Source organism: Monodon monoceros, unplaced genomic scaffold (assembly GCF_005190385.1).
Source record: "Monodon monoceros isolate NGI ecotype Baffin Bay Population unplaced genomic scaffold, NGI_Narwhal_1 Super_Scaffold_19, whole genome shotgun sequence".
In the NCBI taxonomy this organism is placed as follows: Eukaryota; Metazoa; Chordata; class Mammalia; order Artiodactyla; family Monodontidae; genus Monodon; species Monodon monoceros.
Genome location: NW_021703775.1, coordinates 14,825,099 through 14,852,800, shown reverse-complemented (window position 1 = coordinate 14,852,800; position 27,702 = coordinate 14,825,099). Strand labels below are relative to the sequence as shown.

At 36.9% G+C, this 27,702-nt stretch overlaps 1 protein-coding gene across 1 annotated transcript in view; it reads left to right on the top strand.

The window, feature by feature from the left end:
• DNAH6 (dynein axonemal heavy chain 6) overlaps window positions 1-27,702 on the top strand; it is a 291,735-nt gene that overhangs the window by 95,088 nt on the left and 168,945 nt on the right. Inside the window, exons 17-24 of the mRNA XM_029232839.1 lie at window positions 3,109-3,222; window positions 7,084-7,227; window positions 16,850-17,062; window positions 17,738-17,830; window positions 19,666-19,785; window positions 21,742-21,922; window positions 24,435-24,531; window positions 27,178-27,397. Coding sequence (XP_029088672.1) covers window positions 3,109-3,222; window positions 7,084-7,227; window positions 16,850-17,062; window positions 17,738-17,830; window positions 19,666-19,785; window positions 21,742-21,922; window positions 24,435-24,531; window positions 27,178-27,397 — 1,182 coding nt within the window. The remainder of the gene's footprint in view (window positions 1-3,108; window positions 3,223-7,083; window positions 7,228-16,849; window positions 17,063-17,737; window positions 17,831-19,665; window positions 19,786-21,741; window positions 21,923-24,434; window positions 24,532-27,177; window positions 27,398-27,702) is intronic.

Genomic DNA, 27,702 nt, shown 5'->3' with positions numbered 1-27,702 from the left:
TCTGGTGGATGAGGCTGGATCTTGTCTTTCTGGTGGGCAGGACCATGTCCTGTTGTGTGTTTCAGGGTGTCTGTGAACTTATTATGATTTTAGACAGTCTCTCTGCTAATGGGTGGGGTTGTGTTCCTGTCTTGCTAGTTCTTTGGCATGGGGTGTCCAGCACTGGAGCTTGCTGGTCATTGAGTGGATCTGGTTCTTAGCATTGAGACGGAGATCTCTGGGAGAGCTCTTGCTGATTGATATTACTGTGGCCAGGAGGTCTCTGGTGGTCCAGTGTCCTGACTCGGGTCTCCCACCTCAGAGCCTCAGGCCTGACACCCAGCCAGAGCACCAAGACTCTGTCAGCCACACGGCTCAAAAGAAAATGGGGGAAAGAAAGAAAAATAAAATAAAGTTATTAAAATAAAAATTTTTTAATTGTTAAAATTAAAAAAATTAAAGAAGAGAGCAACCAAACCAATAAACAAATCCACCTATAAAAAGAAGCACTAAAACCTAAACTAAAGGAAAAAAAACCAAACAGACAGAACCCTAGAACAAATCGTAAAAGCAAACCTATACAGACAATATCTCCAAAGAAGCATACAGATACACACTCACAAAAAGAGAAAATGGAAAACATATATATATATATATGAAAAACAAAGGAAGAGAGCAACCAAATCAATAAACAAATCTAATGATAGTAAGCTCTATATACTAAACTAAGATAAACATAAAACCAGAAATAAGTTAGATGCAGAAAGCAAACCCCAAGTCTACATTTGCTCTCAAAGTCCACCGCCTCAATTATGGGATGATTTGTTGTCTATTCAGGTATTCCACAGATGCAGTGTACATCAAGTTGATTGTGGAGATTTAATCCGCTGCTTCTGAGGCTGCACAGAGAAATTTCCCTTTCTCTTCTTTCTTCACACAGCTCCTGGGGTTCAGTTTTGGATTTGGCCCCACCTCTGCATGTAGGTCACCCTCTGGTGTCTGTTCTTTGCCCAGACAGAAGGAGGTTAAAGGAGAAGCTGATTAGGGGGCTCTGGCTCACTCAGGCCGGGGGCAGGGAGGGGTACAGAATGCAGGGCGAGCCTGCGGCGGCAGAGACCAGCCTGACGTTGCACCAGCCTGGGCGTGCCATGTGTTCTCCCGGGGAAGTTGTCCCTTCATCACGGGACCCTGGCAGTGGCGGATTGCACAGGCTCCCAGGAGGGGAGGTGTGGATAGTGACCTGTTCTTGCACACAGGCTTTATGGTGGCTGCAGCAGCAGCCTTAGCATTTCATGCCTGTCTCTGGGGTCTGCACTGATAGCTGCGGCTCGCACCCATCTCTGGAGCTCATTTAGGCAGTGCTTTGAATCCCCTCTCCTCGCGCACCCCAAAACAATGGTCTCTTGCATCTTAGGTAGTTCCAGACTTTTTCCCAGACTCCCTCCTGGCTAGCTGTGGCACAATAGCCCCCTTAAGGCTGGGTTCACACAGCCAACCCCCGTCATCTCCCTGGGATCTGATCTTGAAAGCCTGAGCCTCAGCTCCCAGCCCCAACTCACTCCAGCAGGGTTCCACCAGTGAAGAGGTTTCCTAGTGTGCGGAAATATTTCCTCCTTCACAGCTCCCTCCCCGATGTGCAGGTCCTGTCCCTATTCTTTGTCTCTGTTTCGTCTTTTTTCGTTTTCCCTACCTGGGTACGCGAGGAGTTTCTTGCCTTTTGGGAAGTCTGATGTCTTCTGCCAGTGTTCAGTAGGTGTTTTGTAGGAGTTGTTCCACATGTAGATGTATTTTTTATGTACTTGTGGGGAGGAAGGTGATCTGCACGTCTTACTCCTCTGCCATCTTGAAGGGCCCCCTGGGGTGTAGATTTTAATGTCTCCTCTTTCATTTCTGATTTTATTTCCTTGAATCATCTCTCTTTTTTTCTTAGTCTAGCTAAAGGTTTGTTTATCTTTTCAGAAAAAAAGCTCTTAGTTTCATTGATCTTTTCTATTGTTTTTCTGTTCTCTATTTTTTTTATTTCCACCCTGATCCTTGTTATTTCCTTTCCTCTGCTAACTCTGGGCTTAGCTTGTTCTCCTTTTCTAGTTCTTCGTTGTGTAAAGTCAAGTTGTTTATTTGAGGTCTTTCTATTTTCTTAATATATCCATTTATTACTATAAACTTCCCTCTCGGAACTACTTTTGCAGCATCTCATAGATTTTGGTGTGCTGTGTTTCCATTTTTATTTGTTTCAAGATATTTATTTTTATTTCCCTTTGATTTCCTCTATAACCCATTGGTTGTTCAGGAGTGTGGTGTTTAGTTTCCAAATATTTGTAAATTTTCCATCTTTCCTCTTGTTGTTGATTTCTATTTTCATACCATCGTGGCTGGAAAAGATAATATGATTTCAGACTTCTTAAACTTGTTAAGACTTCTTTTGTGGCCTATCATATGATCTATCCTGGGGAATGTTCTGCGTGCACTTGAAAAGAATGTGTATTTTGCTGCTATTGTATGCAATGTTTAAAGCCCCAGCTTATGGCAAAGCTCACAGTTTCTGTGTAACCAACCTCCTGGAGATTTTCCCACCTCCAAGGCATGAAAACAGCTTCTTCAGATTTTCTTGCAACCTTTCTCTGTCTAGGGTTCATATACAGTCCACTGGGTTAGAAATAGGTAAGAAACTAGGCTGTTCACTCCATCTTTAATCTCCCCATTCCCTCCACCAACTACCACACAAACATCCTCTCCCTCTTCTATCATCTAAGATATAAGCCCTAAAGGATATCATTGCCGCTAAAGACTCATCTGTTTACCCAATAGACCAGACAGGTATATACATGTATGATCCAACTTGAGAAAGAATGCCCTTAGCACTCTTGTAATATTTGTGTCTTTGGAAAATTTCTAAGTTCTAAGGAAATATAAAGAATTATATTCTGTCACTCAAATAGAAATCTGAATATACATGGCGTTTTGTGATTTGTTTTTTCATTGTTTCTGTCTCTCCTTTTCTTTCCCCATTTGGGTCCCACCCATATTCTGCTAAGGTGTCACGGTATCAAAAATTATTGATAGGAAGATAACATAAGATCTCTATATCAGAAAATTAAATAGTACATTTTGCTTATTATATTTTAAAAGGTAGAAGTGTCCAAGTTTGAAGCTTTGGAAGAAGTTAGTGCTGAATTGAAGCTCAAACAATTGCTCTGGGATTCTTTATCTGAATGGGATCAACTCCAACAAGAATGGTTAAAGGTAAAAAAAAAAAACAGCTTTCAATTCTTAAATCATTTTTGTATTATTTAACCTTAGAATCCTAATAGTATGAATTATAGTTTTTTTAAAAAATAAGCTGGTATATTCTTAATTTCAGCAAAACATGCAGTGTTATTTTATGGGAATTATTATCAGCTTTCCGGTGAAATGCACAAAGGTCTTTCTGCCACATAAGTCTTTAAGTACCACAGAGAAGACTACATTATTGTAAGGCAGGTTTCTCAGGTCCTCCAGATAAATAACTAAATGAAGGAGGTATCAAAGGGCCTCACTGCATGGCATTTAACTTCTTTGTGGTTTCTGAACACAATGTTGTCCCGACACACTACAGCCAAGTGTTATTAAGGATTGTAGGATTTTATTCATGATCTACACACATTAGATTTCTGTTAGCCTAGGTTCTGTTCTTATTATCCTTTTTTAAATTAATTTATTTATTTTTATAATATTGTGAAAGAACTTGGCTCATTGAAGGAACATGGTAAGTGTTTTTGTTTTTTTTTTTTAGATGTTAGGGGTAGGAGTTTAATTTATTTATTTATTTTTGCTGTGTTGGGTCTTCGTTTCTGCGCGAGGGCTTTCTCTAGTTGTGGCAAGTGGGGGCCACTCTTCATTGCGGTGCGTGGGTCTCTCACTATTGCAGCCTCTCTTGTTGCGGAGCACAGGCTCCATACGCGCAGGCTCAGTAGTTGTGGCTCACGGGCCCAGCCGCTCCACGGCATGTGGGATCCTCCCAGACCAGGTCTCGAACCCGTGTCCCCTGCATTAGCAGGCAGATTCTCAACCACTGTGCCACCAGGGAAGCCCTTACTGTCCTTTTAAAAAAAAAAAAAGAAAGAAAGAAATAAAGCCCTTTCGTTCCCTGTGATAGAATAGAATCCCAGTAATGAGATCCAGTATCTTCCCTTGAGAGCTTAATAGTAAATTCTAGTAATAGTATGATAGGGTTTGGTATCATAGGGTTTGGTTTTTAGGGTCTACCCTTGCGTTCAAACCTTAACAAGTGTCAACCCTCTAGGAGGCAGAATAGATGACCATCTGTTCTTTCAAGTGTGATATGGACATGTTAGAAATACCATCAACTTCACAAATATTGTTTTACACTTGCTTGTTCAGCTTCCCTATGCTGGTGCCTATAATTAGAAGTCACATATCTGGGCACAGTGATGCAAGAATGTTTCCCAGATAATGTTCTAGGTACAGTAGATACCAGTGGAGAATAAAAAGGACAAAGTCCAAACCCTCACAGAATTTACCTTTCGGTGGAGAAAGTGGAAAATAAACAAACATATATATACTATTATATCAGAGAATTTTAAGTGCTTTTGTATAACTCATTTATCACTTATCTCAGAATTAGAAAATGCTCCTGAGTAGTAAAGAAGAAGCTTAGAGAGTTTTCTGATTACCACCATAGATTAGAGCAGTAACTTCTAAAGTGGGACAAATTTACCATAGGAAGTATACAAAAAGACCCATTAGGGAGCAAAAAGAAAATGTTGAATCCAGAAAAAAGAAATGAATGTTTATAAATTTTCTTTTTTTAAAATTGAGGCATATTTGACATGTTAGTTTCAGGTGTAAAATATAATGATCCAATATTTCTGTATATTGCACAGTGATCACCACAATAAGTTTAGTTAACATTTGTCACCATACATAGTTACAAAATTTTTTTTCTTATGAGAATATTCAAGATCTATTCTCTTAGCAGCTTTCAAATATGCAATGCAGTGTTATTAACTATAGTCACTGTGCTGTACATTACCTTCCCATGATTTATTTATTTTATAACTGGAAGTTTGTACATTTTGACCTCCTTCACTTATTTCACACACACATACCCCTCCTCTGGAAACTACCAATTTGTTCTGTTTTAGTTGTTTTGTTTTGTTTTGCTTTAGGTTCTACATATGAGTTATTTTGTTGTTTTGTTTGCTTTTGGATTCCATATACAAGTGAGGTCATATGGTATTTGTCTTTCTTTGTCTGACTTATTTCACTTTACGTAAAGCCCTCATGGTCCATCCATGTTGTCAAAAATGACAAGGTTTCATTCTTTTTATGGCTGAATAATAGTCTATTGTATACATATACTGCATTTTCTTCATCCATTCATCCACTGGTGGCCACTTAGGTTGTTTCCATTTCTTGGCTATTGTAAATAATGCTGCTATGAACTTGGGTGTCTGTATATCTTTTTGAATCAGTGTTTTTTGCTTTCTTAGGATAAATAATCAGAAATGGAATTGCTGAATCATATGATAGTTCTATTTTTAATTTTTTGAGGAATCTTAATACTGTTTTCCATATGGCTGTTGCGCCAATTTACATTTCTGTTAGCAATGCACAAGTGTTCCTTTTTCTCCACATCTTTGCCAACACTGGTTCTATTTTGTCTTTCTGATACTAAAATTCTAACAGGAGTGAGGCGGTATTTCATTGTGGTTTTGATTTTAATTTCCCAGTGATTAATGATGTTGAGCATTTTTTCATGTACCTGTTGGACATCTGTTACGTCTTCTTTGGAAAAAATGTCTATTCAGATCTTTTGCCCTCTTTTTAATCAGGTTGTTTTTCTGCTATTGAGTTCTTTATATATTCTGGATATTAACCCCTTATCAGCTATATAATTTGCAAATATTTTCTCCCATTAAGTATAGCTTTCCTTTTCATTTTGTTCATGCTTTCCTTTGCTGTGCAGAAGCTTTTTAGTTAGATGTAGTTGCTTATTTTACTTTTGTTGCCTTTGCTTTTGGTGTCAAATCCAAAATATTGTTGCCAAGACCCATCTCAAGGAGCTTATTGCCTATATTTTCTTCTAGGAGTTTTTAGGTTTCAGGTCTTAGATTCAAATCTTTAATCCATTTTGAGTTATTTTTGTGTGTGGTCCAGTTTCATTCCTTTGCCTCTAGCTGTCCAATTTTCCCAACACCATTTATTGAGAGACTGTCCTTCCCCCATTGTATATTCTTGACTCCTTTCTTGTAAATTAATTGACCATACATGTGTGGGTTTATTTTTGGGCTTTCTCTTCTGTTCCATTAATCTATGTGTCTGCTTTTGTGCCAGTACTATGCTGTTTTGATGACTATAACTTTGGATAGTTGGATAATCTGAAATCAAGGAATTGATACCTCCATCTTTTTTATTCTTTCTCAAGATTGCTTTGGCTATTCTGAGTCTTTTGTGGTTCCATACAAATTTTAGGATTGTTTGTTGTATTTCTGTGAAAAATACCACTGGAATTTTGATAGGGATTGTATTGAATCTGTAGATTTCTTTAGGTGGTATAAACATCTTAACAATATTAATTCTTCCAATCCATGAGCATGGAATATCTTTTCATTTTTACAAATTTTCTATTATCATCAATCCATATGCCCATCTGACATAATATATGTGTACACTTACATGTTTATGTAACTGAGAAATATATTTATAAATACATGCATACATTGGAATGTATGTTTAAATCAGTTATATTAAAGGGCTACATGATCAAATAATAGGAGACTACTTGGTGAGACATTTCTAGGTCACAAGAGTAAACATTAGCTATTTGTAACTTTACAATGGTTGGCCCTCTGGAATAAATTACAGGGATTGCAATACTGCATTTGGTGATATGGGAGAAAATGATATGAGTGTAATAAACAAACAATACCTGATATACTATTAGAAATCTTAATAAGTAGAGCCATTTCCAAAATATAGAGTCAACTTGGTTTAACAACATAGCTATCAAAAAATGTGAGTAGAGTAAAAAAAAATTTACTATTTCAAGTTTGCCTTTTATCATATGTCTTAACTTCTTTGTTTTCCCCTCAATTTTCATAGTCCAAATTTGACTGCCTGGATCCAGAATTTCTAAACAGTCAAGTTTCCAAATATGCCAAATTTGTGACTCAATTGGAAAAAGGCTTGCCACCCAACAGTGCAGTGCCCCAGCTAAAAAGTAAGGTGGAAAATATGAAAGAAAAGGTAAGTTTAGTAGAAATTATTTCCAAAACTCCAGGTCAATCAGTTACTACTTGATGCTAATGAGACCAAAGCCAGGAATTCTTCCCTGTTTAAATTAGTCAGCTTTGCACAGAGAAGAAACAACAGACAAATTCAGCTACTGTATTGCAGAGGCACAGACTGCATCCCTCTCTTCAACTGGCCAAATCATGCAATTGAATTGTATGAGAATTCTAGTTGTTTCTCACTCTCACCAGCACTTGTTATCAATAGGGAGTTTATTTTTTTGGTTTGGTTTGGTTTTCATTTTAACCTTTCTAATAAATGTGTGGTACTGTCTCATAATGGTGATGATTTACCTTTTTCTAATGATTAGTAATGTTGAACATCTTTTCCCATGTCCATTTGCCATCCATCTACCTTCTTTGCTGAAATGTCTGTTTGAATAGTAGCCCAATTTTTAATTGGGTTGTTTGTTTTGTTATTAGTGAGTTTTCAGAGTTCTCTTTTTTTGGAACTTTAAAATCTATATTTTATTTAATTTTTGACATATAGAGAACAGTGTCCATTGGCAACGATGATCCTTGTTCATTCATTCTTCTGTTGACTCTCAAATAGTAATTAAATAGTACTCACAAAGTAATGGTAAAAGAGACTACCAGCTTGAAAATTTGTAACACAAATGATATTTGACACACCAAAAAGTTTTTATACATTTTACACAGCAGAAGTTTTTAGAATTTACATTCTAAAGACATTAGGGTCTAACAATTCATAGAAGAACAGCAAAGATTTTTTTTTAATTTTTATTTTATATTGGAGTATAGTTGATTAACAATGTTGTGTTATATAGTCATGATATAAGTCCTTTTTCAAATATGTAACTTGAAAATAGTTTTCCCAGTCAGTGTCTTGTCTTTTTAGACCCTAAACAGTGACTTTCACAGAACAAAAGGCTTAAATTTGATAAAAGTCCAAGTAATATTTTTTTCTTTTACAGATTATCTTTTTAGTATAGAATCTAAAAACTTTTGCCAAACCTAAAGGTCACACAGAGTTTCTTCTGTATTTTCTTCTGGAAGTGTTTTAGTGTTGCTTTTTTTTTAAATTAAAGTATATGATTTGAGTTATTTACATTTTTACATATGGATATTCAGTTGATCCAGAACCATTGTTTGAAAAAAGTATTCTTTCTCCATTGTTTGCCTTTTCATCTTTGTCAAAAGTCAGCTGACCATATTTTTTAGTCTGTTTCTGGACTCTCTATTCTGTTTGGTTGTTCTGTAAGTCTATTCTTTCACCAATACCACGCTCTCTTGATAACTATAGCTAGTAAGTCTTGAAATCAGGTAGTGTTAAGTTCTCCAACTTGTTCTTCTTTTTCACAATTTTGTCAATTCTGATTCCTTTACCTTTTCATGTAAATGTTAGAATTAGCTTATCATATGTATAAAAAATTGCTGGGATTTTGGGGGGACTGTGTCAAATCAATAGATCAATTTCCAGAGAATTGACATCTTAACAAGATTGAATTTTCTAATCTGTTACCTGCCTAACCCTTTATTTAGTTAGGTCTTCTTTTATTTCTTTTCATTAACATTTTGTAATTTTCAGTGTACAGATTATGCAGATATTTAAAACTAAGTATTCTTTTATGTTATCTTAAATTATATTGTTTTTCATTTCAAATTCTAAGTGTTCATTGCTGGTATGTAGGAATACTATTGACCTTTGTATATTGATCTTATATTCTGTGATCTTAATAAATTCACTTTTTAATTTTAGGAGATTTTTGTACATTATTCAGAATTTTCAACGTAGAAAATGATTGCAACTGTGAATAAAGACAATTTTATTTCTTCCATTACAATCTGTGTGCCTTTTATTTCTTTTTCTTGCCTTGTTGCACTGGCCAGGATTTACTGTACGATATTGAATAGGAGTGGTGAGAGAAAACATCCTTGTCCTTTTCCGTATCTTAGAGGGGAAATATTCAGTCTCTTTTTAAGTATGATGTTAGTCAAATTTTTTTATAGATGCCCTATATTAAGATAACAGTTTCATAGTTTCCTGAGAGGTTTCTTTTTTTTATCATAGATGGGTGTTGATAATTATCAAATGATTTTTCTATGCCTATGATCATATGGTTTTTCTTCTTTAGTCTATTAACATGGTGAATTACATCTATCAGTGGTCAAATATTGAAGCAGGCTTGAATTCCTGAACAGAACCTCACTTGGGTCATGATGTACTATACTGTTTTATATTGCTGAATTCAAATTATTAATATTATTTGAGGATGTTTTTGCGCCTATATTCATGAGGGACATTGATCTTTAGTTTTCTTTTCTTGTAACATCATTGTGTGGTTATGAGTTAATACTGCCTCATAAAACGACTTAGGGAGTGTTCCTTCCTCTTCTATTTTCTGCAGGAGATTATACAGAATTAGTATTAATTTTCACTTAGATGTTTGGTAGAATTCAAGAGTGAAACTATCTGAGCTTAAAGTTTTCTCTTTTGGAGGGATTTTAACAAAAAACTGAACTTCATTCATACAATTTGAGTTATTCGGGTTATCTATTTCTTCTTGAGGGGACTTTATAGTGTATCTTCCAAGGAAATGGCCCATTTCATCCAAATTGTTGAAGTTATTAGACATAAAGTTTATCATAATATTTCTTTTTTATCCTTTTAAAGTATGTGGGATCCATAATGATGTCCCCTTTATCATTGCTGATATTGGCAATTTGTATTTTCTCCCTTTCTTTCTTCGTTTGTCCTGCTAGTCATTTATCACTTTGACCTTTCAAAGAGCCAGCTTTGGGGTTGATTGATATTCTTTATTGTTTTTATATTTTCCATTTCATTGATTTCTCCTCTAATCTTTATTATGTCCTTTCTTCTTCTTGCCTTACATTTAATTTTTTATTTCTTCAAAATTTCGTATGGTGGAAGCTTAAGTTGCTGATTTGAAACTTTTCTTTTCTGATATAAGCATTTAATACTGTAAATTTCTGTCTAGTCACAGCTTTAGCTGAATCTTGTGAATTTTGATATATTGTATTTTTATTTTAATTTAGTTCAAAATATATTTTAATACTCCTGAGACTTCTTCTTTGATATATGGCCTAGTTAGAAGAATGTTGCTTATTATTAAAATATTTGGGGATTTTCAACATATCTGTTACTGATTTGAACTTTAATTTTATTATAGTCCAAAAATATACTTTTATGATTTCTGTCCTTTTAATTTGTTAAGATTGGCTTTATGACCCAAAATATGGTCTATTTTGGTACGTCTTCTATATACACTTGAGAAGAATGTGTATTCTGCTATTGCTCAGTGATTTTTCTATAAATCTCAATTAAGTCAATTTGGCTGATGGTAGTGTTCAGATCATCTGTATCCTTACTGATTTTCTGCCTACTTGTTCTGTTAGTTACTCAGAGAGGAATGATGAAATGTCCAACTATAATTGTGGATTTGTCTAATTCCCCCTATGTTACATCAATTTTTGCCTCATTTATTTTTAAATAAACTCTTTATTTTAGAATCATTTTAGACTTACAGAAAACTTACAACAGAAATATAGAGGTTTCCCATATGCCCTGAATCCAGTTTCCTCTACTGTTAACATATTACATTAGTCTAATACATTTGCCACATCTAATGAAACAATGTCACTATATTATTATTAAAGTCCATATTTTATCTGAAGTTTCTCATTTTTATCTAATGTCCTTTCTCTGTCCCAGGATCCTTTCCAGGATAAACATTACATTTAGATGTCTTGTCTTCTTGGACTCCTTTAGACTGTGACAGATTCTCAGACTTTTCTTGTTTATTATGATCTTGATAGTTATGAGAAGTACTAGTCAGGTATTTTATAGAACGTCTGTCATTTTGGGGTTGTCTGGTGTTTTTCTCATGATTAGACTGGGGTTATAGATTCTTGCAAGGAAGACCACAGAGGTAAAGTATTATTATTATCACATCTTATTAAAGATAAATGCTATCACCATGACTTTTCACTAATGATATTAAGCTTGATCACGTGACTGAAGTAGCATTTTTCCCCACTATAAAATTACTACCCAACTTTCCACACTGTATTCTTTGAAAGGAAGTCTCTATGCAAAGCCTACATTTAAGGGGTGAAGTTGTGTTCTACCTCATTGCTTCCAGCAATATCCTTTGTCCAGATCTTGGTTTTTAATACCATTTTCCAATAAAATGAATCAGAGATCCTTATAGAAATGACTGATTCTAGGGATGAGTCAGAGAATATACAAGATGAACCTGGAGCATCCTCCAGTGCCAAAAAGTAAGGAAGTGCTCAAAAAACAAAATGATGGACAAACCCACAGCCAATATCATCCTCAATGGTGAAAAACTGAAACCATTTGCACTAAGATCAGGAACAAGACAAGGTTGCCCACTCTCACCACTCTTATTCAACATAGTTTTGGAAGTTTTAGCCACATCAATCAGAGAAGAAAAAGAAAAGAAAGGAATCCAAATCAGAAAAGAAGAAGTAAAGCTGTCACTGTTTGCAGATGACGTGATACTATACATAGAGAATCCTAAAGATGCTACCAGAAAACTGCTAGAGCTAATCAATGAATTAGGTAAAGTAGCAGGATACAAAATTAATGCACAGAAATCTCTGGCATTCCTATACACTAATGCTGAAAAATCTGAAAGTGAAATTTAGAAAACACTCCCATTTACCATTGCAACAAAAAGAATAAAACATCTAGGAATACACCTACCTAAGGAGACAAAAGACCTGTATGCAGAAAATTATAAGACACTGATGAAAGAAATTAAAGATGATACAAATAGATGGAGAGATATACCATGTTCTTGGTCTGGAAGAATCAACATTGTGAAAATAACTCTACTACCCAAAGCAATCTACAGATTCAATGCAATCCCTATCAAACTACCACTGGCATTTTTCACAGAACTAGACCAAAAATTTTTACAATTTGTATGGAAACTCAAAAGACCCCAAATAGCCAAAGCAATCTTCAGAAAGAAAAATGAAGCTGGAGGAATCAGGCTCCCAGACTTCAGACTATACTACAAAGCTACAGTAATCAAGACAGTATGGTACTGGCACACAAACAGAAATATAGATCAATGTAACAGAATAGAAAGCCCAGAGATAAACCCACACACATATGGTCACCTTATGTTTGATAAAGGAGGCAAGAATATACAACAGAGAAAAGACAGCCTCTTCAATAAGTGGTGCTGGGAAAACTGGACACCTACATGTAAAAGAATGAAATGTGAACACTCCCTAGCACCATACACAAAAATAAACTCAAAATGGATTAAAGACCTAAATGTAAGGCCAGACACCATCAAACTCTTAGAGGAAAACATAGGCAGAACACTCTATGACATAAATTACAGCAAGATCCTTTTTGACCCACTGCCTAGAGAAATGGAAATAAAAACAAAAATAAACAAATGGGACCTAATGAAACTTCAAAGCTTTTGCACAACAAAGGAAACCATAAACAAGACCAAAAGACAACCCTCAGAGTGGGAGAAAATATTTGCAAATGAAGCAACTGACAAAGGATTAATCTCCAAAACATACAAGCAACTCATGCAGCTCAATATCAAAAAAAGCAAACAACCCAATCCAAAAATGGGCAGAAGACCTAAATAGACATTTCTCCAAAGAGGATATACAGATTGCCAACAAACACATGAAAGAATGCTCAACATCATTAATCATGAGAGAAATGAAAATCAAATCTATAATGAGATATCATCTCACACCAATCAGAATGGCCATCATCAAAAAGTCTACAAACAACAAATGCTGGAGAGGGTGTGGAGAAAAGGGAACCCTCTTGCACTGTTGGTGGGAATGTAAATTGATACAGCCACTATGGAGAACAGTAAGGATGTTCCTTAAAAAACTGCAAATAGAACTACCATATGACCTAGAAATGCCACTACTGGGCATATAGCCTGAGAAAACCATAATTCAAAAAGAGTCATGTACCGCAATGTTCATTGCAGCTCTATTTACAATAGCCAGGACATGGAAGCAACCTAAGTGTCCATCAACAGATGAATGGGTAAAGAAGATGCGGCACATATATGGAATGGAATATTACTCAGCCATAAAAGGAAACGAAATTGAGTTATTTGTAGTGAGGTGGATGGACCTAGAGTCTGTCATACAGAGTGCAGTAAGTCAGAAAGAGAAAAACAAATACCGTATGCTAACATATATATGGAATCTAAAAAAAAAAAATGGTCATGAAGAACCTAGGGGCAAGACAGGAATAAAGTTGCAGACCTACTAGAGAATGGACTTGAGGATATGGGGAGAGGGAAGGGTAAGCTGGGACAAAGTGAGAGAGTGGCATGGACATATATACACTACCAAATGTAAAATAATAGCTAGTGGGAAGCAGCCACATAGCACAGGAAGATCAGCTCGGTGCTTTGTGACCACCTAGATGGGTGGGATAGGGAGGGTGGGAGGGAGGGAGATGCAAGAGGGAAGAGATATGTGGATATATGTATATGTATAACTGATTCACTTTGTTATAAAGCAGAAACTAACACACCATTGGAAACCAATTATACTCCAATAAAGATGTTGAAAAAAAACATGAAAAAAAATTTTTAAATAAAAAATAATATAAAATAGATTCTCTATTGTTGGTGAAAAAAAGAAAAAAAAATTACGGCTTATATCAAAGATACACAGAAATCAAGTGAAAGAATTTTCAATGGCCCAAGTTGTAATGATTTGACCAAACAATAAATAATACAATATTGTGTTATAACCCAAATTATAAAATAAATATCCATGAATTCATATTGACATAAGTAAACAACTGAGTGGATGAATAGATAGATAAATAGGTAGATAGATAGACAAAGGATAAAAGACAAATCTTCTATAAAGAAAAATTCCAAATAACTTATGAGGATACTGCATCTCAAGACAGTGGAGCTTTATTTATTTTGATGCTCCGTTGTTAGATGTATTCACACTTAGTATTACTACTTCTTCTTGGAGAATTGACCCTCTTATCATTTACATATTTTCCCTCTTTATTTTTTATAAGATTTCTTCTTCTGAAGTCTGCATTATCTGAAATTAATATAGTTAGTACAGATTTCTTTTAGAGTTTTCATGATATTACTTTCTCCATTTTTTCACTTTTAACTTTTCTATGTCTTTATATTTAAAGTATTTCTTGAACAGCATATAATTGGTTCCTGCTTTTTTATCCAATCTGATTTTTAAAAAGTCTTTTAAATGACATGTTTAGACCATTAATATTTAGAATATTATTTGTATGGTTGGATTAAAATTGTCATCATGCTGGTTTTTTATTTGTTTGTTGTTTCTTTTTTCCTCTTTTTCTTTCCTCTCTTGATTTAATTGTATAGGTTTTATGATTCCGTTTTATCTTCTCTATGGAGTTGTTATTCATACTTCATTAAAGCAATTTTTAGTGGTTATCCTAGATTTAAAATATAGATTTTCAATTAATCCAAAACAAACTTCAAATAATATTATACTTCTTCATGCATAGTATAAAGAGTTTATAATACCATACTCCCAATTCTCCCTCTCATCCTTTGTATTAATGTTGTCATATATTTTACTTTTATATGTAGTATAAACACTACATATTGCTACTATTTCTGTTTTTTATAGTTACCTTTTAGGAGAATAAAAATAGGATATGAAATTTATTTTACATCTGTTCCATTTCCAATGTTCTTCATTTCTTTGTATGGATCAAAGTTTCTGACTCATAGCATATTCATTCTGCCTGAAGAACTTCCTTTAATATTTCTTACTGAGTAGGTATACTAGCAATGAACTCCCCAAATTTTTGTTTTGAGAAAGTCTTTATCCTTTATTTTGAATGATATTTTCACTGGTATATAATTCTGAGTCGGCAGATTTTGTTTTTTCTTTCAACAATGTAAAAATATCCTTTTGTTATCTTTTTACTTGCATGATTTCTGACATAAAGTCTGCTGTAGTTCTTATCCTTGTTCTTCTGTAGATAATATGTATTTTTTGTCTGGCTGCCTTCAAATTTTTCTCTTTTTCTTGGTTTTTGGCAGTATGAAGTGTGATATGCCTGGGTGTATGTTATTATTGTTGTTTACCATTTATATTTATCCTGCTTGATATTCTCAGAGTTTCTTGGATCTCTGGTTTTGTGTCTGCCTTTAACTTTGAAAAAAATTGAGCCATTATTTCTTTGATATCTCTTCTGCTGTGTTTTCTATCTCTCTTATCCTTCTGGGATTTCTATTACATGTATGTCAGACCATCTGATATTGTACCAAGCTCATGGATATTCTGTTCTAGGTTTGGATGGGGGCAGGGGAGCGTTTCACTGTTTTTTCTCTTTGTGTATGAGTTTGGGTAATTCCTACTCACTTACCTTCAAATTCATGGATTCCTTGTCTGTGTTCATCTCATCAAAGACATTCTTTGTACCTCTTACAGCCTTCCTCATTTCTAACATTTCCATTTGATTTTTAATTACAGTTTCCATCATTTTATTGACATTTCCCTTCTGATCTTGCATGTTGTCTACCTTTTCCATTAGATCCATTAACATATTAATCACAATTAGTTTAAGTTCTATCTGTTAATTCCAACATATGTGTCAGACTTGAGTGTGATTCTGATTAATTTTGTATCTTTTGGGATGTATGTTTGCCTTGCCCTTTCACATACTTCTTAAATTGTTGTTGAAATCCAGACATCTTATGCAGAACAGTAGATACTGAAGTAAATAATTTTTGTGCCTGGAAATGATCATGCCTTTCCTTCTACTTGGCCTTCTGTGTGGCATGTTATATTAAATCTGGTTAGAAATTCGGCTAGATTTGAAGTTTGGTGCTGCTGTGGTTGCCCTCAGTATACCACAGTATTCAAATTGTTCTAGTGATACCTTGTGTTTAGTTTGGGCTTGTTTGCCAACAGTCATTTTTTCAATTTCTGTTTTCCCTGACCTTGGGTCATTCTTTCGTTTTATGCCCAGAGAAAATCTGTACCTTGCAGCTTTCCACTCTCTATTCCACTGTTATTCTTCCTGGTGGAAGAAGTGAGGAGGAATATTCCCTTGTGTTCTGATTAAGTTTCTATCCTAACAAAGCACTGTGCTCCTTTTTCACAAAATTCTGAGCTTCACAGTTGTTCCTGTCCCTCCTCCAGCTTTAGTAATATTTGTAATATTTAGTAAGATTTGTAGCCCCCAGGTACTTCACACTCTCATGCTACCCTACATTCAGTCTTAGCAACTTATTTTTAAAATTCAGCAACATCTTCTAACTAGTTTAAACGGCAACCCAAGGCATCTCTCCTAGGTAAGCAAATTCTCGTGTCCTATTTCTTGCTGTGGAGTGTCTCTTCAAATTTTGACTTAGTTGGTTTCCCTGAAGCCTCACTTTTCTGATGGGTTCAATATAAGTCATTAACTTTCAGTTTGTGCAGATTTTTCTTTGTTGTAAGAGTGTCAGTGGTGTTCTTTCCAGCTCTTTATGTGCCCAAATTGAAACCAGAAGCCTTGGGCTGTTTTTCAGATAAAAAGGATGGTGTCTCTGAGAGTGTTTGTTTTCCAGCTTCCAGTTATCATTGACCTGAGGAACCCAACTCTGAAGCCTAGACATTGGGCAGCTATTGAACAAACAGTTGATGCCACCCTAGTAGACCCTGACATTCCATTAACCTTGGAGAAGCTCTCTGAGTTGCATGTTTTTGACTTTGGCCGAGAAATCCAGGACATTTCTGGACAGGCTTCTGGAGAAGCTGCCTTAGAAACAGTTCTTAAAAAGGTAAACCTGAAAAATGTATATTCTGAAGATCAGGGAACGTAAAGGTTTTCATATTCAGTGAGATCAACTTTTGTTTTATCTGAATGGGTTTTTCAACATTGCAGCTTTCACCCTCTCATTATCAGTTATCCTTGTGCTGTTTCCTTACATTTGTATCATTATTATTGTTATCACCTCTATAAATATCTTCTTTCTGCTTAGCTTATAATCCAACAGGAACTGGATGGCAACAAATTTGCATGCTTTATATAAAGAACCACATACCAAGGAAGATCTCTTATGCCAAAATACATTACCTTTCAAACTTACACACTAGAGAAGATTCACTATACGAAATGCTTCAAAAGCACATTGAGAAGATTTCTCTACTTAGGATATTTAACCTCCTTACTCCAAAAACACACATCTTCCAAGCATCTATGTAAAAAGAATCTTTTTCTTTTAATTAAAGGGAGGGAATACACATGAAAGTATCACAAATTATTCATATGTTTTAATGCTATTCAATAAAATTAAGCAAATCATTGTCATCTAACCTAGAAGATTTTAAGAATTTTAAAGGCAGAAGGAGATTAGGATAATTATGGAGTTTTCACTTGTTTCATTCCACATGCATTTATCAAGTACCTACACACAAATGAATTGAGCTATCCTAAGACTTGAACTATTTCTAAGGTGGAGGATTCTTGGAAAACAACTGAATTTGTCGTCCTCCCTCACCGTGACACCAAAGATGTGTTTATCCTGGGTGGCACAGATGACATACAGGTGGGTAACTGGGTTATTGAAACTTATGTTGAAGGTTCTTGTGAGACCTAGTCCTAAATATTCTATGGGAGGTTATGATGAAGGACTGAAATATGAGAGTTATTAAACAAGGAAAAATCTAATTGGGAAGGCAATATATGAATATGAATAATTGACAGGAATACTTGTACATGAAATATTTAGCAAAGCAATAGATATGTTATATATATATATATATATATATATATATATGAGTTATAATCTTGTAGTTGATAACTGTTGAGGAATTTAGAAGAGCAAAGAGATCAGCTGTGGCTGAAGTGATCAGAGAATCCTTCCTAGACCAGCGAAGACATGCTGGACCTTAAAAATCTGGGGGTCTGATAGGCATAGATGGGAATGGAAGGCATTTCAAACCATTTAAATGAGGCAAAGAAGCGTGAATGAGCATTTCAGGTTTATATCACACTAAGAAGCTAAATTCACTTGAATTTTTTGAGATTAGGAGTAGATGGTCATGCTCTATTAACAGCAAAAGAAGATAAATCTAACCCATGTGTTTGGAATATTCTTAGTGACTTAAAATCCAAAGGGCACATTTGTTTAGCAAAAGAATCTGGGAATTATGACTCAATTTAAAAAGCAAAGTCCACACAGAGACCTATATTCAATATCCTGTAATAAACCATAATGGAAAAGAATATGAAAAAATTGTACACATATGTATAACTGAATCACTTTGCTCTACAGCAGAAATTAGCACAATATTATAAATCAACTATACTTCAATAAATTTTGTTTAGAAAAGCAAAGCCCTGGCCTGTTATGGTGTACCCAGGCCAGAATTAGAGATGAAATGGCTTTGCCAGGTATAGTCTGGAAGAGCAAGACCAGACGTCACTCTGTACGGTGGAGGGGAGAGCAGACCCAAGATGGAAATCAGTCAGTATGAGGCCAGGTGATGCCAGGTGATGGGGCTTCTGCTCTCAAGAAGTTTATAATTTAAATAGAGCAATTAAAATCCTTTAGATTAACAGACACAGTTTTTTAAATGTACATGTTCTGCGAGGGGTGCTGTGGTGTAAGAGGAAGGAGTAGGGGAGGGGGGAGGTAGAGGGAAAACTGTCTATAATCATCCAGAGCTTGACATGAATGAGTTCACTTTTCCTCTTCCTCAAGATAATTGAGGGAAAGTGATGTTTCATTGGGTAGGGAAGGCACGTACTTTTTCGAGTTTTGAGCACTTTGAGAAATAAAGACCTGGATGACCAAATGATATAAAGAAGGTACCAGATACCTTGTAGGGGGGAGACTGGAGAAGACTACTGAGCTAAACAGAAATGTGTGCCATTAATAATTACAGAAACAGCCAGGATTTGACAATCAGAAGTTCCTTGGTGACATTTAAGAGAACATCATAGTGCATTATAAACCCTAGTGAAGGAGAGAAGGAGGGGAAGTGGATGGGTGGGAAACAGTAAGTGAGATAAAGCTGTTTATTCAAAAAGTTGGCTTTTAAATGGTTTGGGATTAACATAGACACACTACTATATATAAAATAGATAATCAACAAGAACCTACTGTATATATAGTACAGGGAACTCTACTCAAAATTCTGCAATAACTTATACAGGAAAAGAATCTGAAAAAGAATGGATACATGTATGCGTGTAACTGAATCACTTTGCTGTACACCTGAAACTAACACAACATTGTAAATCAACTATATTCCAATATAAAACTAAAAATGTTAAAGTAAAAATAAATAAATGGGCTGTTGGAATTAAATATCTGTAATTATCTTTGAGAGCAAAAACACATGGTGTTGCATGTATTTTCTTTGCCTTTCCTTAAAGGTCCTTCTTGATGACAGCACCATCAACATTGCAACCATTGCCTCATCACGTTACGCTGGCCCACTGAAAACTCGAGTGGATGACTGGCAGAAACAACTTGCTTTGTTTAATCAAACACTGGTGAGTAAGGATCATTTCAATTCATGGACTCAGAGAATTGGATTTAGAAATCATTTGTTCAGTCACTTAAATATTGTACAGTTTAGATATAAGATTTAATTATTGACATTTTATTATGCTCAAAATGTAAGGAAAATGCAAATATATTGAACTCTTCTTTGCAAGACTACACCATCACCCTGTATTAGTTATTATTGCTGTGAAACAAAGTATCACAAACTTAGTGGTATAAAACAATCTACATTTATAATCCCACAGTTTCTGTGGGTCAGGAGTTCATAACTTAACTGGGTCTTATACTCAGGGCCTCACGAGGGTTCAGTCAAGATGTGGGCCAGGACTGGGCTCTCATCAGAGGTTCAACTGAGGAAGGACGTTGGCAGAAATCATTTTCTTGCAATTCCGGGACCGGGGGCTTCATTTTCTCACAGGCTGTCAACCAGAGGCCATCCTCAGGTCCTCCATGTTGCCCACAGTTTTTTTGCATGTGGACTTCCTCAACCAGATCACTTGCTCCATCAGTCGAGCAGGGAAGAGAAAGTCTCCTGGCAAGACAGAGGTTACAGCCTTGTGTACTGTACACATAACTGTGTACATCCTGTTATCTTTGTATATTCTCCATAGCTAGAAGCAAGTCACGGTGGCACCCACACTCAAGGGGAGAGGATCACACAAGGTCAGGAAGCCCAGGTCTTGGGGGCCACCTTAAGAGTCTAGCCACAGCAACCTCATATTTACTAAACAAATACTGCTGCTTGAAGTCTCCTTGGCACCCTTCCTGTCATACACACCTTCTCTTTATTTTATTCAACCTCAGATTATCCCATAATAAAGAACCCACTTACTCTGGTCTCACTTTGTTCCCATCCAATCTCTTTCTTAGACTTCATTTTTTTACCTTGATTTAACTATGGTGTGGTTTTTATATGTTCTAATATGAAAAGGTATCTGTGAAATAATAAAGGCACTAAGTAAGAAAAGGCAATTTGTTCCATCCTCATTTCATAGAGATATCTATGGTGAATCCATCCTCTTCAATGGACACTTTTTAATCTGACGCCTGTCCAGCCTTCTGTACTGATGGCTGAGCCCCATGAAACGAGAGACTAAATTTAGATCAAAGTAAAGGGCATGTTTCCATAGAAGGTCCTTAAAAGAAGCAGCGCTGAATAGTAGGGATCCTCCAGAGAATTAAGTGTATAGTGCGAGACCTGAAATAAACCAAGGAGTGGTTGGGACATTAGGGCTTAAGCATAGCCCCCAAATCTAGAGTGAGACACGAGAAACCCTTTCACAGATCTCAGGCCCACACATGCGATGGCAGGAGGTGCAGAGGAACGGTGAGGTCTATAAACTTTAGATCTGACCCTGCACTTCTGCTCTCTCTGATTAACAGCGATTGTCTCTAGGAGAAAAGTGATGCGTGATTTTCTTCTTCTTCCCAGTGTTCTGTCTTTGCCACGTGTTCTGTCACAAGCAGGTTTTACTTTTTTGATGGAAGAAAATGAATCATATTTCTTCTTAAAAAGAGGGAGAGGGAAGAATGATAGACATAATTGAGGCAAAAAAAAACACCTTTTTTGCTAACCATTTTTATATTTGGAAATAGTAAGTAAATCACTAAACTTACCACTTCCCAACCCTTCAGATTCCTTTAAGTAAGCATCGTGCCTCCACCTAGAGTGTCTCCTCTGGGCATTTTAATCCTCTTTCTCTGGGTCCATTCTGGTTACCACACAGTAGTAGACTCGTTATAACTCTACTCAGTACAAAAAATGGGTTGAAATTAGGCTGAGGTGAGACTTGGACCTTTTAATGAGGTTTCATTTCAAAGAACCTGTGAGAAGCTGCCAAAAGGAGAAAGATACAGTGAATCCCCATGTAATTATTTTTAACGTAACTGTATTTTTTCAACCTGAGGTTAAAAATCTGGTAATGTCCCTATTTTTCTCCTAGGAAGAGTGGCTGAACTGCCAGAGAAACTGGCTCTACCTAGAGAGTATTTTTAACGCTCCAGATATTCAGAGGCAGTTACCTGCAGAGGCCAAGATGTTCCTTCAAGTGGATAAGTCATGGAAAGAAATCATGAGGAAGGTGAACCGGCTGCCTAATGCGCTCCGAGCAGCTACTCAACCAGGTAAAAAAGAAACCACAAAGGAATTACAGTTATCTAAAAGGTCCATCACCTGTAAGATTCTAATAAAATGTGGTACATTCAACCCTTGATTCCAGTCAGCGTTGATGACCAGGAACATTTGTAGTACATTTGACACTCTTGCTAAACAATGTGAATCGAACACTGTTGTTGTTATTTTATTACTATTTGCATTATTATTATCGTCATCATCGTCATCATGTTTCAGCTCAGTTCATAGTTTGGGCACACAAGAATGTACTTCTTTTGCTGTTTTTAGAGTTAGGGGATCCTGCCACAGAGTATCAGTGATGCTTCCATCTCCCAATTTAGGCTACAAAAAATACATTTACATTCAGTTGACCTATTCTGTTAAAGTTCTCACAGACTTATAACCATAAAAATTTCCACACCGTATTTTAAGTAATTCATTAAGACCACTTACGAATATTGCCACTAATGGTAATTCTAATCTCAGGGTTGAAATGTGTTTTATTTATTTTTTAAATTAATTTTGATTGGAATATAGTTGATTTGCAATGTGGTGTTATTTTCTGCTGTACAGCAAACTGAATCAGTTATACATATACATATATTCACTCTTTTTTAGATTCTTTTCCCATACAGGTCATTACAGAGTATTGAGTAGAGTTCCCTGTGCTATACAGTTGAAATGAGTTTTAATAAGTTCTGTTTCTAGGGATGTGGAATCAAAGTCCTTCCGGGTGATTACACATACGTGGTGATTGAACTTTGCGGTTTGTATCACAGCCTCAACAGGATTGATTGTTGTTCTGCAAATGGCAGCACACTGCCTATCCTGGTGATACGGATAGAGAGCTTCCTTGTCAAGCAGAGGCAGCCTGCTGGACTATACTCTTTGCCCAAAGACTCTTACATAAAACATAAACAGGCAGGAAAAACTCTATGGGATGATAAAATCGAAAACCTTAAAACTTTGGGGCTTCAAGAGGCTGCCCACAATCCTTGGTTCCTGGTCCCCTTCCAGTCACAAATGCATCACTCCAGCCTCTGCTTCTGCCATCACATCTCCTTCTCTGCCGCTTATAAAGACCCCTGTGGGGAATTCCCTGACAGTCCAGTGATTAGGACTCCTCTCTTCCACTGCAGGGGGCAGGGGTTCGATCCATCGCTGGGGAACTAAGATCCCACAAGCTGCGCAGCACGGCCAAAAAAAGAAAAAAAAAAGACCCCTGGGATTACACTGGGCCCACTGCATGATCCAAGATAATCTCCCCATCCTATGATCTGTACCTTAACCACATCTGCCAGGTGCCTGTTTCCATAAAAACTAACATATTCTCAGGTTCTCGGGATTAGGACATGGGTATATCTGAGAGACCTTTATCTTGCCTAGCACATCCACTTAATGTGCATATCCAAACCTTTTGCTGCAAAAATATTAATGCGTTTTATTACAGAGTGCTGCCCCAGTGCCAACTGGACTTTTGTTATATAATGTAACTTTTGAAAATTTTTTAAAAATCCAAAATACATTTGGCCCTAGAGATTTCAGATAAAGGAGTGTGGACCTGTATATATCATTTCAGGTGATGATAAAGCAGTGAAGAAAAATTAAGCAGGGTAAAGGCGCTAGAGAGTAGTTGGGGGCTGCAGTGTGTGTGTGTGTGTGTATGTGTGTGTGTGTGTGTGTGTGTGTGTGTATGTGTGTGTGTGTGTGTGTGATGAAAGGATTTTTTGATAAAGTGGCTTTTGAGTAGAGATCTGCAGGAATGAGGAAATGAAACATGTTCATGGACCTAAGGGAGGATTGTTAAAGGCAGAGAGAAGAACAAAGACCCTGTGATAAAAGCATGCTTAGCGTACATGACTGTCACCAAGGAAGCGAGAGTGGGGTGGAGTGCAACACACAGGAGAGGGCTTAGGAGTGAGGCCAGAGAGGAGAGTGTGCTTGGGTGGCGGGTTGGGGATTGCATTAGGTCACTGATCACGTAGAGGCTCGGAGACCGTGGAAAAGACCAGATTTGATTCTCAGACAGGTGGGGAAGCCAGGCACTGTGATACGCACCAAAACATCAACATCAAGTGAGACATGAATCTTGCTCCTAAAGGTGCTACAGTTTAGTGATAAAGACATAGGATGCTATTGCCACAATTTTTTTGCATCTAAATATGGCAGAAAAAACAGAAGACATGAGTAAGAAAGTGACAGAGAATATGTAGTGTTTAGAGAATGGCAACTGTTTGGCTTTGGTTTGTGCACACCTGGCCCCCAAAATTGGGGGATGACAGATTAAAAGGTTTCAAGTTACTTACCCGTTCATCTGTGGCAAATATCAAAATTAATGTTATTATTAAAAGTTATAGTTAACATTCTTAGCCAACCCCCCCAATTTTAACTTATTAGACCATTCTTTCATCAAATAAAACCAAAACTCTAAAAATGTTAATATCATATTTTACTTCCACTTAAAATTATATTCTCTATTTATTTTAACACAACTTTACCAGTACCTTTTTTTTCAATGAACAGGACTTCTGGAGACTTTTCAAAATAATAATGCATTACTTGACCAAATTCAGAAGTGTCTAGAGGCATATTTAGAATCAAAAAGAGTTATCTTTCCAAGGTAAGTTTATAAAGCTACCAACAATATTTTTTAGTAGTTAACAGTATCCATGGGCTTCCCTGGTGGCGCAGTGGTTGAGAGTCCACCTGCCAATGCAGGGGACACGGGTTCGTGCCCCAGTCCGGGAAGATCCCACATGCCGCGGAGCGGCTGGGCCCGTGAGCCATGGCCACTGAGCCTGCGCGTCTGGAGCCTGTGCTCCACAATGGGAGAGGCCACAACAGTGAGAGGCCCACGTACTTCAAAAAAAAAAAAAAAAAAGGGTATTCATTAATTTGTTAAGATATATTTAAAAACAAGCTATAAAATCAAAACATCAGGGAACCAAAGAGGGAAACAAGAAAGATATTTCATAATAGCAATCCAGCTAATATCTTGATTGGGGCGTGTAAGTGTCAAGGATAAATATACAATATTTGGTTTAAGTGGATAAGTACCCAAGGTGCTGGAAGGATTCTTGATCACAGCATTGTTTCGCTGCTTGGTGTGTATGTGTGTACCTGCATGTGTGTGCATGTCCACAGATGGGTATGTAAAAAGTTAGAGACCTTTGTTGCCTGAGCTGGTTTCTTTAGGTTAATTGGTGGCCTAAGAGGGTTACTGTAGAAGTTATCTAAGAGGTCATTTCACAAATTCCAAATGAAATTTTTTACTCATCCATTCATTCTAGAAACATACCAAATGTTTTGCTCAGTGATAAAAATACAAAGAAGAAAAGGCCAGACCCCCACTCTAATGGAGCTCGTGGTTAACAGGTGGACAGTCATGTAAATACACCATTTCAATATAATTATATATGACTACACTATGACTACCTGATGGTAGCAAGTGCTCCAGACTTCAGTCATTGGGGCACATTGTACCGTAACACAGACAATATCAAAAAACGGCTCATCTTTCATGGATTTTTCCTGTTAGATGTAAAGGAGATGGCTGTTAAGGTCTCTCCTAGGACAAGCACTGAGTCAGCCAGGGTTAGGTGCTTATGTGGGTTACTTGGGTAAGAGGGGTTTTTGCTGGGTACCAGGACTGGGTATGTGTGTGCACAAGATATCCAAGAGCTGGAAGATTTGATTGAGTTTAACAGATTCAGGCAACATGGGAAAAGACAGAAGAGTTTGAGGTTTGGAATGTGCCTTTCATTTCACTCTTAAATCAGTGGTTCCTAACTTGAGTCTCCCAAGAACAGAGAAAATCTATACACTGTTTTAATCTTTAAAGAAATCTGGACACAAATTTACCTGTGATAATATTGAACACCAAAAAGCATCAGCTTTTATTTTTCCTTTTGTTTAGAATTACATCAACTAAGTCTACAGTGTTTATTATGTCAGGAGGCTCTGTACACCACTGATTTCATGCTCCAAGCCTTAATGAAGGCTTACTATGAGCCATGGACCAAGTTAGGTTCTGGGGACACAAGGTGAATATAACACTGTTCCTTCTCCCACAGGGCTCATAGTCCAATCTTGACAGTTATCTGTTTCATTAGTTGAAAAGAGGCAGGGGTACAAATTATTACCATATGTGGTATTTTAAAGAAGCAAGACTAATAGGGTGCAACCCAAAACATCTTTGTTTCTAATGACAGCCTCTGTGTTCCCTACTAGGGGCTAGTTTCTTCCTGTCCCTTGTCAAAATCTTGAGCAGGCCTCATGAATTTTCTGGTCATTCTCTGATAATAATACAAAAAGTTCTCGTTACCTTAACCCATTAAATGATCTATAATAATCAAAACTCTGGACTTCTTTCAAAGTGGAAACATCTCCCTTCTCTGGCCTAAGCCTGTTGCAAGGCTGAAGGCTTTAGTGATGATGAAGGTGTGTGGCATCAACCCTCCCCACTTCCTATTAAGTTCCTGAGGTCTCCAGTTTGGGGGCAGGAAAGGGAGGAGAGGCAAGACTGCAGGAGAAGCCTGACTTGGCTGGTACCCAACTGGGCCCCTCTCTCACGTGGAGCCTTCCACGTGCTAATGGGATCCCTCCAATCCCGAGGGGTCTCTCATAGGCAGCTTCCTCCACAGGAGTGAAGTGTCTTCTCTAGCCAGACCCTCATCCTTCTCTCTCATCCCTGGGCATCCAGGTGTGCCCCTTCTCCAGTTTTTTTTTTTTCCTAGGGTATCTTCATGTCTCCAAATGGCCCTGTTGGGCAGTATCTAAGAAAATCCCAGGCAGGATCACACCAGCATGGCCCCCATGTGTGTAGTCACAGAACCAAATAAGGTTCCTGCAGCCACCCATTCATCTATTCAACAAATTATGTACTGAATACCAGGTATATGTGAGGTACAAGGCCAGATTCTAGGGAAAACAAGTAATATATCTTCACTCTAGGAGCTCAAAGCCAAGTAACAGACATACAGCCAAATCAGTATCTTAGCAAGTGCTGGCATCTTTACAATTTTTATGAAAAATATCTACCTTTTATGTACCAGGCACTCATTCCAGATGTTTGAGATGCATCCACCCTAATCTTTATAAAAGTCATATTTAGAGACACGTGGCCTCCCAGACCCAGGACCCATGGGATAGAGGTCCAGTAAGTCAGTGGATGGGGACGATATGTGCCTAAGGGATTTATCTTTCATGTCCATACAAGGCTTTGCTTCAGTTTCAAGTTACATTTTAAGTATATTCTTTCATCTAGATTTTACTTCTTGTCAAATGATGAGCTTCTGGAGATTTTGGCCCAGACACGAAATCCCCAAGCTGTGCAGCCACACTTAAGGAAATGCTTCGACTCCATTTCAAAGCTCGAATTTGCTCTCGTGCCTCCAACGGAGGGAAGAATTCCTGGCATGGAGGCAGAGCCAGAAAAGATTTACACTAATGATATTTTAGCGATGCTGTCACCAGAGGGAGAAAGGGTAAGGACTTTTTGTTTATAATTCTTTGTGCATCAACTTTGTTACTCTTCTAGGGTGGAGGGTAGAGGTTTATTCATCGTCAGCTAAGCATTCATCAAGTGCTACTGTGATCCAGTCTTCTGCCGGCTCAGCAATTTCAAAGATAATCAACGATAAAATCCTTGCCCTCGAAGAACTCAAAGTCTAGCAGAGACATAGTCGAACAATTGAAAAGCCCCACAGAAAATGCAGTAACAGAGGCTGTGCTCTGTTCTTGGGAACAGGGTAGAAAGTACTGGAGCCAGTTCTTAACTCTCCATAAGGGG